Genomic DNA, 16,353 nt, shown 5'->3' with positions numbered 1-16,353 from the left:
TATACCTCTGATTCCTGATGGTTTTTTGTTCAGAGTCCTGGTTTTGCATATTGGATTTTCATCAACTTCATCAATCCAAATGTACGTCACCTTACACTCTGCACCTTTGGGAAGAGACATGAAGTGCTTCTTGACTCTCTTGTGGAGACTGAGGCTTTCCTACAGGACAGACATGATGGTTTCTCTTCTCTTTTTTTGTCTTCTTTTCCCTTCTCTTCGAATGTAGCACTACCTCTGAGATCCAATTGTGTCCAGTATGCTGGTTCAGATGAGTTTAAATCCCTGTGCGGTGGAGACAGACGTTCACAGCAAAGCTGCAAAGCTCAAGAAGGAAAAGCAACAGTGTTTTGGAAACAGTGTATTGGTTTATTTTGTACATCTTTTATTACTAGTGGAGATTATGAATAGCTGCACTGAGGAGGAAGTGATGTAATAGTGAATATTCAAAATAACAAGTACAATCCTTTTAATCCTTTGCCTTAAAGTCCACAAAGTCGTGTTTATCCGTAATTCATCTACTACAGTTACATCGACATCTTTAATTTTTAGTGAGGACAGCACGCTATATGCCAGTGTTTCCCTAACTTTTTTTCTGGGGATCAACTTTATAAAAATGTTAACCATCGCAACACAATTCACAATGAGCCTTATTTTTAAATCGTGAGAAGAGCAAATGTCTGAATGAATGAACATTACTGACCGTTTTTACTGCCATTTCCACATCACCTTATGTTATCTTGAAAAGGTGAGCCAGCCATTTAGAAGTGGTATCCGTCTGATAAATCACAACTTTGTTTTATCTATGTGTCACATTAACACATGTTAAAGACAGTACAAATGATATCACAAATAAATGCATAGAGAGTTAACAGGGTGTCTAATCCTTTTCCTTTTCTCTCAGTTAAACAATATACATTTTTCATCTGGCTCAATGGTGCCCTGAATATATAAATGTTAAATAAAAGACTATGGAAGAAATTCTGCAAAAATATTTGGCGACCCCACTAAAATCTCCTGCGACCCAACTGTTTCGTATGCCTGAAAAATATTGAAATGCTGTATGCCAAAAATACCAGGATGTCCTACTGCATCCGGTCGCATTTTGCAGTATGCAAGCCAGTGTGCTTTTCTGGCTATTTTGATCCACAATCTGTCTGAGTGGATTCACGTGGAGTTGCTTTTGTAATGACAAAAGAGCAAAGTTTTGTAATTTTGTAATTTATTCCAGCCAATTTGATCAATTACAAATGTTATATTTACCTCAGGACAACACGGTCTCTCTCCCACCTCGTCAAATACCGACACTTGATCAATGCCCCTCGGTGTCTGATACCGACGCACAGCACTTTAAGAACTCCAATGTAAACCCGCCCGCGTCATTATTAGACTCTCAAAACAAGTGATGTAGTATAAAGAGCGAGATAGTCCACGCAGGGTCCACTTAAAAACATTTACACACACTAATACACACTATAATAAGTATATTAACACCGCTTTATCTTGCTGTCAGACATCCCTCTTCGACGGGTAACAGAACTGAAAAATATAGCAACTGAAATATATTTCTTTAGGTGGGCCTCTCTTTTAGGTGACTAAAATAAGTTTTACCCCCCCCCCCCCCCCTCCCCCGTCCACAGTAGCAAATTGCTCCCTCGCTGGTATCTTGTCGGCCTTTTGTTCTTCTTATCATGATCTTGTGATTGCCAGGCAACCAGCTGAAACTTCACGAGCACACTCTTTTGCTTGTGTTGATTTTGTTACCTCTTGACAGATCCAGGCTAGCTGTGTCCCCCCGTTTCCATTCTTTATGCTAATCTAAGCTAACCAGCTGCTTGCCGTAGCCTCATTTTACTGTAGACAGTTCTCTATCTCACACACACACACACACACACACACACACACACAAACACGCACACACACACACACACACACACAAACACACACACACACACACACACGCACGCACGCACACGCACGCACGCACACACACACACGCACGCACACAAACACGCACACACACACACACACATACACACACACACAGGACACGCTGCTGTGGATAAAAACAGACGTTTTGCCCCGGAGGCAGAACCAGATGGCGCAGCTGAAGTTGGAGCACCAGTGAGGAACACTTAAAATAGCACTCAAGCCATATTTGATCTTTAATGGCAACAGGGTTTGTTTGAATACAGATCTAGATGATGCAGACAGAGACAGGCAGTCCAAACCAGAGGGCGAGAGTTGATAATCAGATCATCTCCAGCATTTTTGAGAGTTTGTACTATTTTTTGTTCATTTTCTGATTTAGGACTCTCTGGAATTAAATCCATTTTGTTGAAATCACATTGTGTTCATTTAAATGTCCTTTCCAAGTGGGAATTAATGGTTAAATCTAATAACAATAACAATTTAAAAGTCACAATATTGTACCTTTACACATATGCTTGAAAAAAAAAGACAGAAACAATGAGCTTATTTATGCTTTAAAATGATAAATCCACAGTAAAAAGGTTCACGTTACTGTATACAGCAGGGAGCTCTGACACTCTCTAAAGCTGCGTTCAGCCCTACCAGTCCCATTTCTTGCGCATATCCAGCCACAGTAGTCATTGAGCTGTATTTCTCCGCAGACTTCTTCTGGGTCGTCTCGTTGCACGACTTCTTGTGAAACTGCTTTTTCAAAGTATACATTTCGATATCGCACCTATCCCTCTCCCTCCGCAGGTTCTCCTCCAGCTGCCTCTTGAGGTTCTCCTCGCTCACTTTTTGTTGCTCAACCTTCGCCCTGATGAGTTTTAGCTCGTGCTTGAAGGCCATGGTTCTCCTGTTCTCGGCTCTCTGATTCTCCATCTGTATGTCCCTTTCTCTCTGGTGCTCCTCCCTCTCACGTCGGAGCAAGTCCTCCATTTGCTTTTTCCTGTCCCCCTCCCTCCTGCTCTGCTCCTCCAAGCACTGGGTGACTTCATCCAGCTCGTTCTCCAGAGCGTCTCTTCTCATCTCCTCCCTCTGCCTGATGGCCTGCTCTTTCTGTATTTGCTGAAGTTCCCTCTCTCTCTGCTTCTTTTCATGCTCCACTCTGTACGTTTGGATCTTCTCCTCCATCGCTCTTGTCATTTCCTCCTCCTGTTCCTCCTGCTCCTCAAGCGTTTTAGTGACTTTGTCAAGCGTTTCTTGAAGAGCGACCCTCTTCTCCTCCTCCTCTCTACGTATCTCCATCACTCTCACCATCTCCTGTATCCTCCTCTCCTTCTCCTTCTTGTCATACTCCTCCACCACTCGTCTAAAGGCCTCCTGCAGATCTCTTGTCAGTTTCTCCCCCTTCTGCTTCTCCTGCTCCTGTTTTTTCTCCAGCTCCTCCGTCTCCCTCTTGCTTTTTTGCTGAACCATCTCTAGTTTTTTTTCATACAACTCTCTTACAGCTGCCTCCTGCTTCTTTTTGAACAGCTCCTCCTTCTCGTTCAGCAGCCGCCTCTTCTCCTGTAGCTCCCGAGTCAGATCCTCCTCTGCTTTCTGGAGCATCTTGCTGCCGTAGCACGTTCCTCCATTACCCTGCATCATGCTGTCCACCAAGGCAAGCAGCTCTGAAACCTGCTCCTTGTTCTTGGAGCTCTGGTTGTTGAAGACACAGTACCTGCCCCCACATCCGCCCACCAGCTCGGCAAGATCCTTGGACTTGTCTATCAGACAATGCTTTATGGATGTCCTCTCTTCCAGGAGGTCTCCATGGGTAAAAACCACCACGGAGAAATTCAAAGCATTGAAACCTATTGCCTGTTTAATCTGCCGCACCACATCCTTCTCCCCCTGAGTAAACCTCCCAATCTGGATAACAAGAAGGAACACATGGGGCCCAGGGTACAGGAGGCTAACGCTCCTCCTCAACTCCTTTTGCACCTCCTGTGGAGTCTGCTTGGTGTCCAGAAGCCCCGGAGTGTCCAGGATCTTCAGGTGTCGCCCTCGAAACTCTCCGGAGACCGTGCAACCACGTTGTGTGACGGAGGAGCTGCTAACCTTTGAGTCGAAGACCTTACGGCCCAAGATGGAGTTGGCGGTGGAGCTTTTCCCGCTGCCAGTCTTCCCAAGCAAAACCAATCTGATCTCAGCGGAGGAGGAAGACGGCCTCTTGCCTTAAGAGACGAAAAAAGATATAGATTAAATCTGTTAATAAGTCTGATTGTGACAGCTCTAGTTCAAATGAAAGAAAGACAGAAAGAAAGGATCCGTTCAAAGAAATAAACATAAATCCCAACCTACCTGCACAGCTGATAGAAGACAGCTGCTTGCTAATGGAGGACATGCTGATTCCGGTCACGTGGCTTTATAAATCTAGAGCAAAAGAGAACAGAACATAGCTATATAGATCCCAACCTTGTGGGTGTGTCTGGCCCTATGATGTGTTAAACCCCCTCTGAACTCTAACCATCACCATCATCGTGTTTCAAATATCAGTCCGGATTTAGTGTGGAGCAATAGTCTGTCTCTGAAACACTCAGAACAGCAGATCTTATCTCTGAGTAGACAAGAGGTCATGGTCCAGCTGAGGCAAAGATCTGGGAAGCAGGCAGGGGTCGCCTACTGTACAAGAGGGGTTTGTGGGGTGTGATAGTCCAACAGACTATTCATTTGATTGTTGTGTCTCTTTATCTTAAAAGTGATTGTCATTTAGGAACCACCAGGGATCAATAGACCCTTTACAGCCAACATCATGGTTACGTCTGTTGGTCGGAGAGAAAACAAAGGAAAGACTGTAGGCAAACACAACTCACCTCGGAGTGGTGGCTAAAGTTACACATGGAAAATGTCATCTTTTTGTATTGGTGGGTGCCAGAATGGACATTGCATACATTTGAGATGTTAAACTGTGAATCAGCGCTCTAGCAAGCTTCATTATCGGTAATATGGCTTCTTAGCAAGTTTGCTAATTCCACCATGCTCTCATGCAACACTGGTTACAAAAATGATAAGAACATGCTTACAGGCTCGCAATACTGATGTTTAACAGGTGTATAATGTTTACTACCTCAGTCTGGCTATGTGCTAATCAGCTCTAAACACAAAGAACAGCGGACACTGCTGTCATTAGTTGTCTGGGTATTAGACCATAAACCAAAATATATGAAAAGTTGAAATTTTGACCTGATGGTGGCACTAGAGACAAAAAAAAAAACTATGGCCAAGGATCTCTAAGTTACTACAACTCTTCCTGAGGGGGTCAGGAAAGTGTATTTGATAGTTGTTGAGATATTTCAGTTTGGACCAAAGTGGCGGACCGACCAACAGACCAACATTTCCACTGTAACGGCTGGAAATGTATTTAAAAAACATTCATACATGCTGTTAGTGCTGCATCTCCAGATGTTCTACACTTAAATTGATACGTGAAATGTACACAGTGTGTATTGGTTTACGAGCTCCACTAGACGGAAGCGGAGGTCAGTCTGTGTAATGTCATCTACCAGACAAGTTATTGGCTGTTTCTATCATGATGTGTTGCTGAAACCTCAGACAGTCTGGTGTCAATTCTTTTGTGCCACATTGATTGTGTTACTCTTTTTGTGACTTATTACTGAATTGAATCTATTTAAATCCTGCCTTAACAAAGACTTAAGACGGGCTGTTTTTAAGTTTTTTATTAGTAAATTAGAAATGATATTAAACCACACAAAACTAGGAACTAAGATGTTAATTTTACTTACTTTGTTTATTCAAGGCACTACACATCTTGTTTTATTTACTTTATCATCATTAATGCTGTTATTTTAGTTCTCTTCTGTCACAGCCAAATCTTGAATAAGAGGGCTCACTAGTGGGGGAATCCCATTGATTTATTGTTTCGATAGAAGGATCTATTTTTTTCCAAGTAATGTCTTGATGTAAAGATTAATTGTTCAGCACTGGGCTGAACAATATGCTAAATTAATGTAGCTTTTTTTTACCTCTTCTTTCAACAATTGTACTGTTAAATCTCATAGCCCAAGAAGAGGATCTAATAAACTTCACAGATGTCTTTTGATACCTTAAAGCTGTCTATACGGGACTTTCTAAATATATGTGCTTACATGTTCTCGTGTTACATGTTCTTGCTATGCATGTACTATTTGTTCAGTCAGTAACTGAACATTCTGATTATAGCATATCTGCCCTCTAGAGGCTCTCTCACGCGATTGAATGAACTAAACAACAAACAAAGTTCATTAAATCGCCTGCCTGCTGAACTATGTGTAGAGCAGTGGTTCTCAAATGGGGGTAGAGTTTTTTTAAATAGATTTAAAATTAGCATCCATTCAAAAATCCTTGAAAAATAGAATAATATATAAAAAATAGTTATTTAATAAATATTCAATAAAATATATGTGTAAGTTCATAAACTGAATTTTAGACTTAAACGCCTGAAAACGAATATCACGTGACTATTCACGTACACTGGGCATGCAGTGGGTGCTGGTCCTACTGGTTTTCAAACCTACTGGTTTCCCTTCCGTGCGTGTGTTCGTGTAACAGCAGCAGCTGTTTTCTGCCTCTGTTGCCAGATTCGTCACACGTTCACAAACATATTGCTGGAGATCTAAAAGCCACATCTCATATATATTGCGGGGATTACGATTGTATAAGTGAGCACTACATCACAGCCACGTATGAAGAAATACATTGAAGAAAATATATTTATGGAAAGATCGCATCAACCTGGATTCGAACCCTGTCGAGCAAAATAGTAATATATCCAAAATTAGGCGCGCTACGCGATCCGCCACTTGTATCTTACGCATTTATACAGCGGCTTTCCCTTCAAGTCTCTAATCATGATCTGCAGAGCCCCGCCCTCGGTAAGCTATCAATGGATAAGTCCGAAGAGTTTAATTCTGCGTGGACGGATTCATTTGCTTTCACTGCCAACGATGCTGGCTTACCTGTATGCTTGATATGTGGCGAGAAATTTGCAAACAACATAAAATGTAATGTTGAAAGAAGCTTCCAGAACAAACACACAGCATTTGCTGGAAAGTATCACGCTGGAGATGAGCGAAAAAGAGCGATTCCTCTGCTGCAGCAAACTCTCCTCTTCAGAAGAGTTTGATATTCTTATAACACGTAAAATAGCAATAAAATGTCAACAAGTGTCTTTATTCTTGTTCTATAATTTCATAAACACAACAAACTATAGTTTTTGTATATATAATATATATAAAACTTTATAAAATCAGACACTGATGATCTTTTTTTCAACCAAAAATGCTTTGCGCTGGTTAGAGGGTACTTGGCTGAAAAAATATTTCACAGGGGGTACATCACTGAAAAAAGGTTGAGAATCACTGGTGTAGAGCATCATGTCTGTCACACCGTGTGTGTGTGTGTGTGTGTGTGTGTGTGTGTGTGTGTGTGTGTCTGTGTCTGTGTCTGTGTCTGTGTGTGTGTGTGTGTGTGTGTGTGTGTGTGTGTGTGTGTGTGTCCTTTAATGATGGATTATTGCAACTATTAAATACATTTCAATACCTTCCTGTTGCTGGTTATTAGTTCATCTTTCCAAACAGAACAAGGGGAATGACTTCACAGAATATGTTAAAAAAAAATTATGTGGCAATGAAAAGAGATTTTATATACTTAAAAAAAAGACATAAAGAAATTGACAGTTTCATCATGTAAAACTAATTAGATTTGTATCGTAACGCAAAACTGCTGAGACAGTGAGTAAAACCATATTTAATATCAAAGTGTTTTACAGAAACCAATGAGCGGAGCGTTAAAATGAGTCAAAAGGTACAGTACATTCACAGTTTACGCTCTGGAGGCTTTAAGGTCTGAATATCTGAGTAAAGAAAAGTAAACATTCACTCTTTCTCTCAAAGTCTCACTCAAGTATTCACAATTCATGTAAACCAGTTTCTTAACATCTAGACTATAAAAACACTGAAGACTAATGATCACTATGAGGAAGGCCGTGGGATCCGCCCTCTTTCTGATCATGTGAGGTTGTTTCATAAGTCGAGACACCTTAAAACATGGTCTTCCAGCAATTGGTACATTTTGAGATTTGGGACTATTTTGTGTCTTTCAGACTAGTGGAAATAAAAAAAACAATAACTAAAAAAACACACTGAGGTATTTATTTTACTACTTTGTCTATTTGCGTCCGTGACTTTTGAGAAATGTATCAAAAGTCAGCATTTAAAATATTTTGATATTTAAATGTAACATTTTCAGAAAACTTGTAATTCAAACAAATACTTGTCTCGATATAAGTAATCAGCTGTGGAAGTTTCATGCTGATATCTGTTTAATATTTGTTACCTCATTCGCCTGAGGTGTCTCCTATCAAGGTTAATCTGCTGGTGCTCTCATTGTAACTGACTCTGGAAAACGGCATCATCCATTCACCCTAAAACATAATGTAAGTAATGAGACGCCTATAGCTGGATGTTAGCTCATCCATAATGGAGAGTTCATGCATGTTCAACGCGAGGCCTAGATTGTCTAACCGCTCCACTGCTCCGTCACACATGCAAGCACACCTGACGTTAATGAAGCGAGAGGCTTTGATGAACTCCCAGCGCTCGCGCGGTTAATCGGATGACTTGTGCGCAGTGACCTTTTCCTCTTTATGTCAAGCAGAAAAGCAACAATGAACCCGCACAACCGCACACACGTACACGTACACGTAGACGTACACACACACACACACACACACACACAATGCTGACACACATATAAACAGTAATTTGGTGTTGCATCAAAGTAAAAATGAGGATGAGTCTTGAGTAGTGCTGAGCTCCAGCGATGACGGGAGGATGAAAGTTATTGCAATGGTAATAAGATGATGGAGGCTGTCAGGATGCCTTGGCGATGATGAGGATGCTCATGAGGAAGACCATGAGGAAGAATATCCACATGAAAAACCTGTCCATCACCTTGGCAACCTTCTTCCACTCTGCGACCTTGACACAAGTGGCCCTCTGCTCGCGGAAGCAGTTGGCGATGAACTGGACGTTCTTCACCACCTGAGGATGAGACACAGACGAATCAGAGCGAGCGCTTAAAGAAACTTTCGGAGAACTAATCAGATAAGTGGGTAAACGGAGATGCCGCAGTGGACGCACCTGTTTATGCTGGAGGCAGGGGCAGCAGCAGGGGCAGGCTGAGACTTGAAGTTTCTCCGTGGGGGAGAGGAGCTGCTCCTTCGGCCCTCCGTTGAGGGGCTGGAGGTTTCGCGGATGAGGAGAGGCCTGGTAGTCCAACTCGTCCCTCCCAACGTGGTGGTAGCGCTGTGTGGGCTCTCGCTTCCCTTCGCCCCTCTCCAGCCTGGCTGCGTGGTTGCTGTTGTGGTTGTACTGGTGGCGGCTGTTGTTGGCGTTGCCATTCGCCTGGCTTTTGTGATGCTTGCCGTGATGGCGCACGCCGTGGCCGTTGCTGTACTCGTACGGGTCGCCGTTGTGGTGGTAGTCGTGGAAATGGTTGTCGCGGTAGCCGCCTCCGTCACCATCGTTGGCGGGTTCCTCTGGGTACAGTGGGGTCTTCTCACTCTCGGGCGTGGTGCAGTTCTCCCCCACCTCGTAGACGAAGAAGATTTTGGACATGTAGTCTATGATGAGCACCTTAGCCCAGTGAGGGACCGGCTTGGCATCGGCGCCACAGAAATGAATGTTCATGATGAAGATGGTGAGAGACGTGGAGGCTGTGATCATAGTCATGGTGGCTATGTAGTACTTCCCTAGAGGAGATAACAACGGACAGGACAGATTCATGAAGGAGTAAGACAACACGTACATAGCAGCCCTAATTTGTTTCTATAGTTCAATAATGAGGCAAAAGTGAATGCAGCGAGAATAATTCAAACCTATGTAGGGCATGCTCTCTGCAGGAGGCATGCTCTCAGCCACCAGCAACTGGAACACGGTGAGCGCCAGCAGCACCGTCACCCCGAGGGAAACCTTCTCCCCCGAGTCGGCCGGCAGGTAGAAGCCCAGCGGGGCCAGGAACGAGATGAGGAAGCAGGGCAGGAGCAGGTTGAAGATGTAGAAAGAGGAGCGGCGCTTCAGGAGCAGGGTGTAGGTGATGTCGGTGTAAGGGTCGGAGCAGCAGCCGTACATCATGACGTTTCTGACTGCCGGCATGCCGAGACACTGCCACTCCACGTTCTCCACAAAGTCCGACAGGTCGCCGCTGTCCATCCCCAAACTGATGTCCACCTGTGCAGAGGACGCACGTTGTGGGAATCAACACACAGGCAAATGTGATAATGTCATGTGGACTAACAATCATACTGCATAGTTAAAAACCAAGTAGTTATTTAGTTTACTCTTTATTTATCCAACCATGCCCAAGTCAGAGGAACTGGAGCCAATAACTGTCTATAGTGAGCAGGAGGCTGGTACATGACCTGTACGGATTACACCATAGTGTATTAGCAATTTCAGTTCCACCAAAAGAACAACATGAAAACCAACACATAACATCAAAAGAAGATGCAAATCACACAAAGAGCACTAATATAGCAGCAAGCCACTATTTGCTGTGTATGGTGGATTAAAGTCTACCTGAGCAGAGAATGAAGTCGCTGTGTGTTGTAATCCGACTTTGTCCTTGCTTTGTCATGTAGCCGGACTGTCACGATCTTGGTTTGTGTTTAGTTTGTTTCCTGTTTTATTTTGAAGTTCCTTGCCTCTTGAGTCCTGTGGTTGTTTGACTTCCTGTCTTTATGGTTTTTCCCTCCTTTTGTCTGTGAATCACCTGTGTTGTATTAGTCTCATCAGCTTCGCTCTGTTCCCATTTGTTTCTTCCACCAATCAGCTTTCAGCTGCCCTCATGTTTGCCCACCTGTGTCTTGTTTTCTGATTAGATTCTGGTGTATTTATAGTCTTGTCTTTTGTGTCATGTTTCCTGGCTGTATCCCTTGTGCCTTTGCACTACTTATCCCTGTTTACCTTATTCCATTTTTATTTGTCATTTAGCACATTTCTGGAAGTTTGTGTTGTTAAAATCAACTTTAATCGTCCTCCTGCTTTCCCTGTGTGTCTGTGTTTGGGCCCTAGTCTGTTTCCTGCCTGCTTGCTGCCTTATGCTGACGACTCACAGGTCAGACGCACATGCACTTGGTGCATGGCATACCACCCTCTCCCCCATTTCTACACTGTCCTAAGGCAGAATTAAGGCAAAAATACCAAATCCTAATCTTTGAAAGTAACATAAACCTGCAGTAACCGATTCCTTGGTCACTATGTGGTAGCAGAAACGAGTTGTGAACACAACTTGTAAGCAGACATTGGCTTATTTAGCCATTACAGATTACACAAAGCAATGTCCAATATTTCCTATCTATTAGCTCTGTTTTTGGTTTCTACCACTTTACCCACACTGCTCTTTAGCTGCTAAATGCTCCACTATGTTGACCACCTAGTTGCTAACTGTGTCTGTTGTTGGCCGGCCAGCTAAACAATGACCATAAAGCTCTGAAAACAGTGGAGTTGTAGATTTAGCTGATAATTCTCTGCATTCATCTCTAGGAGCGGCCCACTTTCATGTGTATCAAGTTTACAGACGGACAGCGGTGAAATAGATTATGCTGCAGAAAAGGATTGCCTTGTTTATATGGATGATTTGGTATTTTTATTAGGTGCGAAAACTTGCCACCATTAGAATACAATTGAAACTGACACTATTAAAGGAAAAATACAAATGTTTTAGAAGCCACATTTGAAGGGGATGAGTGTGGGCTGAATAACTCTTTTCAGGCTGGTCTCATCCACCATTCGTATAGCTATACCTACGAAAAATAATGTGCCATAATTCGTAGATGTCCCACAAAATAATGTTGTATGTTATCCAAGTAATCTTGAACGAGGACGTATAAAGACTGCAAAAGCACACACAGGGCGGATGGGAGTTGCTGTGGTTGGGTCCAACAACCAGCAATCTTTTAGTCAGGAGACCTTTGTTCGTACCCAAACCACAATCTTTTCCTAAACCTAACTAAGTAGTTTTGTTGCCTAGACCTAACTAAGTTGATTCCTTTGAAGACAGAAATTGCAATAGACACATGCTGCTTGTTTTCCATAGAAAACCCCCCCGAAAAAACGAGATGTAACTTTTTGTAAGATATCATACAAACCGTTGTATGAAGATACATTGCACTTTTGAGGGTGTTCAGGTTCAGTCATGATTAAGTTATTAGACTTAAAGATGCTCAATACAAAATGCAGAGCATAACTGTTGCCTCCGCACAGCTCTCAACATGTCGGCAGCTGGCATCTGCAACAATGCTGACAGAGCTAAAACTGTTTACCTGAGGGGGAACCGGAGGTTGGGCACTACACTTCTGCGACGTTGTTGGTCGAGAGCGCCGTATGAGAGCAGTGCAATGCGGCTGTGTGCTAACCAGTGGGGCATGCTCACACGCGGTAACATGCAGTAAAAGGAACGCGCGGCCGGCCCGGCTATGTCTCTGCCCTACTATATCTTTACAATGCAAATAGTCGTTTAATGCTAGCAGGCGGCAACCTTCATTTCTGCCGAGTGAAGCCAATACGAAACTGTCTTAAAACTTGCATTCTCTCTGCTGACCATCAGGAGGCGACTCCTCTGGTTTAAAAAAGAAGTCCGATTGTATAGAAGTCTATGAGAAGATGACCCTACTTCTCACTTGATTTATTATGTCAGTAAACATTGTAAACACAAGTTTATGGTCTCTTTAGATTGAAGTCTTCAATACAGCATGATGTTCATTTAGTAAATGATGGTCCATTACGGTCGAATAGACCATAAAGTGGATTATGCTTTAGAGCGGGCTTACTGTGATTGACAGGTCGCTGCCGCTACCAAATATACAACATCTCTACGTCGCTCCTCCGCATTCCAAATATGGTAACTTTCGTTCATTGGTTGCAAAAAAAACAAGATGGCAACGGCCGTAAGCCAAGATGGCGACGGCGAAGTTGCCAAACTGACGGCTTCATAACAGCGGTCCACAAACCAATGGGTTACGTCATGATGACTACGTTCACTTTTTATATACAGTCTATGGCTGCTAGAGATCCTTTAATCATTTACAGCCTCCTAAATAGTCTTTAACCCAGAATATCAACTGATTCAAACCAGACAGAAGGTGTGATCCCTGTCTCCTTCACCCGTCAGCCCCTGCTTTAACACACCTGGTTGCCATTGTAGGTCCAGGAGCCGAAGGTGAGCTTGCACTGCTGCCAGTCGAAGGGGAAGTAGGAGACGTCCACCACACATGTGCTCTTTGTGATCGCTGGAGAGTCCCAGACGATCTCTCCATTATAACGCAGCTTCACGTTAGTGCTGGATGCACCTGCATCCTCGTCTGCCCTACGCAGACATACAGAGGAGAGGACACACGTCAGTCAGATACACAAACGCTGCTGCGTCATAGGTGCACTGTGAACTGCGTTACCGACTTGTTGTAGAGGACGATGTCAGGCTTCCAAACCAGGTCGCTGGGGATGTTGATCATCTCAAGGTCGTCATAGTCCTCCTTGTCCCACTTCAGGTAGGCATCATACCAGACCTGCCTGATCCACAGGTACGTGGTCAGCACCTGGTTCTTTTCATCCTACACAGAAAAAAACATTTAAAGAGAGAGACAGGTAACATTAAAATAGGTTGTTCCTAAAAAACGAATTCAAACAGACTGGATGCAGCCCCTTCTTTGAACTCCAGTACGGTGCTATTCAGTGCTGGCCTCTGGTGGTCTCGACAGGAACAGAAGAAGAAGCCACACTCTTCTGTAGCTCTTAACCATGAGCAAATTTGCACACCACCGATTTAGTCACTGTGAAAACCGTTTTGTCTGACTCAAGTGACATCACGTGGGTGTCTCAGCTGTGTGTTACTGAAAGCTTGAGATACAAACTAGGGCCGTTGTCTGGCAGGTTTTAACAAAACAGGCTATAGAGTTGCATAAAGTGACTCAAATGTGGGACCCGATGTATTGGGAGCTGGACTGAAATTCATGGCCTCTGCTGCATCATTTTTGACTTTTCTTTTTGATTTATCTTTCCTTCGCAATTCTCTTACTTTATCAAAGTAGTGAAACACCGGAGTATTCTTTCAAGACTTTGTTGCATTGGACATGCAGTAGCACTAACTAACTTCAACTTATATCTTCATTTATATTCCTTATCAACAGGGTTCTGTCAGTCACTGCATAGCTTTGATACGTGGTACTAGACTGACTCAATAATTCTTATTTCCTATGTTGCCTTTTTTCCGAATGATTTTTCCTTATTGCAGCCTTTTTTGGAAGGCCAGAGTAAGCCACCCTCCTATGGCCCTGATCGTATTGTTGATAAAAAATGTGTGTTGTATGTTTTGCTGTTGGGATTGTTGTTAGTTAGCTAGCTAGCTAGCTAGCTATTTTGTTAGAAACTGTCTCCAGTGAGCAAGAGTGTGAACGAGCCAATTCGAAATCTAGTCCTATAGTGTTTTTCTCTGTACATTGCAATCCTAGTTTGACTTGATTACAGTGAATGCATTGGGTGCCTTCCATTTCAGCCCATCATACAATATTTATCATTCGATAATTTTATTTTTGTTATTCATGTTTGTTTTTTCCATTGAATGGTATATTTGACGCTGAACTAGTAATATCAAGTAAAAACTACACGGACAACAAAATAGATGTAAATGTTGATCAAAATCTTATTCCCTTCTGCTCATAATAAAACAAGTAAACAACTCAAAAGTTGACACTGTCAGGTCCATTCTCCATCCATTGTGTGAGGTCTCTTTAAGAATTAGGATTTGGGAGTGACGCGGATATGAAAGCTAGTTTATCTGTCTTTCCTTTACAAGCAGGAAAATTATTTCTCTCTCTTTATTTGAGAAAAGTTCATATTTGTGTTGTCAAATTTCACTATGACCCTGAAATTCTGTCTCTTGTGTTATCATATACTGAATGCAAGCAAAACTACAGAGCAAAATCACACTCTTTCTGATTGAACCAATCTATGAACTGTCTGAAACATTGGATATCCGCGGTCCCAAATGGGCCCCAAAAAAAATTGCACTCCCCTTGGGGCTAAGCCCCCCCTTTCTTTAAATCCTAGAAATGCCCCTGGGTGACATCACGGCAACTACATCCACTTCTTATATATAGTCTACATACCCTAAAGCAGAGGTCTTCAACAAGAGGTACTGCAGGGGGTCCGCAAAATGTTTCATGTTTTTTTTACAAAACATGAATGTGTCCATTATTTGAGTAGTTCAGTATTGTATGCACGATAACAGGTATGTTTATGCATGGCAGTGGCACTAATAGGCCATCACTCATTTTCGTTTCCACATTTATGTTTAAAATGAAAACATCAATTTGAATAGCTCGTATGCATGATTATCATGCAATTGACAAACAATGTTGATATTGGCATTGGTATCAGCTGAAGGTATGTTTATAAATGGCAGTGGCACAGCCGCCCTTCTCACTGTACCTTCACGTTTAAAATAAAAACATGAATATATCAACCTGTGTATTATTTGAATAGCTTAGTATTAAATGCACAATAAAGATGTATGTTTATACATGGCACTAGGCCCAGTTTAATATAAAACACAATTTTATACAATATATATAGTCGGGGGTCCCTGCTCCATCTCTCTATCTGTTTGGGGGTCCTTGGCCTGAAAAAACGTTTAAGACCCCTGCCCTAAAGCAATACTGGGTAATGATACATATGAGATTCCTCTCTACTCACCATATCTTTGATCTGTGACAGGGTGATCTGCAGGGAGACATTGAGGGCTTTGTCCGTGTCGTCCACTGGCCTTAGAGCGTTGGAGTAGTTCTCCATCAGGTCAGCCAGGAGTTTGCGGGCATAATGTCCCTGAGCAGCGTGGGACACTAAGGAGAGCAGACGGTGGGTACGACAGCAAATGCAGACAAAAGTCAAGAGTTGGCTTTACGATACCGGTCAGATATGAACATCACGCAGAACTGACCTTGTACCAAAAGGCTGATCCAAACCACCAGCGCTGCCTTCCTCATTTTCAACCAGTCCCGAGCCGAGGGATGAATTATTCAGCGAAAGCGGTCGCGGAGACGGTCCGGGTCCAGATCCGGAACATCACTCTATTCTGACCTCCGTGCACCCCTGCAGACGCTGAGCGAGACCACGGAGAACTCTCAGAATCTTACAGACATCCTGTCAGAAGCTCTGAATGCTTCGCTAGCTGTCGCAGTTCGCCTCAGTGACACTGTCTGTCGGTGTGTGATCGCTGCTCTGGAACAGGACCTGGGGCTATCGCTCACACACACACACAAACAGACACACACAGGTACACTGCAGTATCACATAGCAAACACGTACTGGGGGAAATGTGATGCCTGCAGCACTATCTACTTGTGTA

At 43.0% G+C, this 16,353-nt stretch overlaps 2 protein-coding genes across 2 annotated transcripts; both read right to left on the bottom strand.

The window, feature by feature from the left end:
• Positions 1-3,160: 3,160 nt before the first annotated feature.
• Positions 3,161-4,297, bottom strand: LOC306695499 (GTPase IMAP family member 9-like; the record flags this gene model as incomplete). Its single annotated transcript, XM_079158754.1, has 3 exons — positions 3,161-3,202; positions 3,418-4,127; positions 4,255-4,297. The coding sequence occupies 3 exons, from the start codon at positions 4,295-4,297 to the stop codon at positions 3,161-3,163; spliced, it is 795 nt and encodes a 264-aa protein (XP_079014880.1).
• A 4,525-nt stretch (positions 4,298-8,822) lies between these two features.
• Positions 8,823-15,991, bottom strand: chrna9a (cholinergic receptor, nicotinic, alpha 9a; the record flags this gene model as incomplete). The annotated part of the gene is made up of 7 exons (XM_079158865.1): positions 8,823-8,993; positions 9,093-9,703; positions 9,830-10,181; positions 13,140-13,317; positions 13,407-13,561; positions 15,702-15,847; positions 15,946-15,991. The coding sequence occupies 7 exons, from the start codon at positions 15,989-15,991 to the stop codon at positions 8,823-8,825; spliced, it is 1,659 nt and encodes a 552-aa protein (XP_079014991.1).
• Between the last annotated feature and the right edge of the window lie 362 nt (positions 15,992-16,353).

This window comes from Pholis gunnellus, assembly GCF_910591455.1.
Source record: "Pholis gunnellus genome assembly, chromosome: 5".
Taxonomy (NCBI): domain Eukaryota; kingdom Metazoa; phylum Chordata; class Actinopteri; order Perciformes; family Pholidae; genus Pholis; species Pholis gunnellus.
Note: the sequence above shows the minus strand (reverse complement) of the source record. Positions and strands in the feature narration are given on the sequence as shown.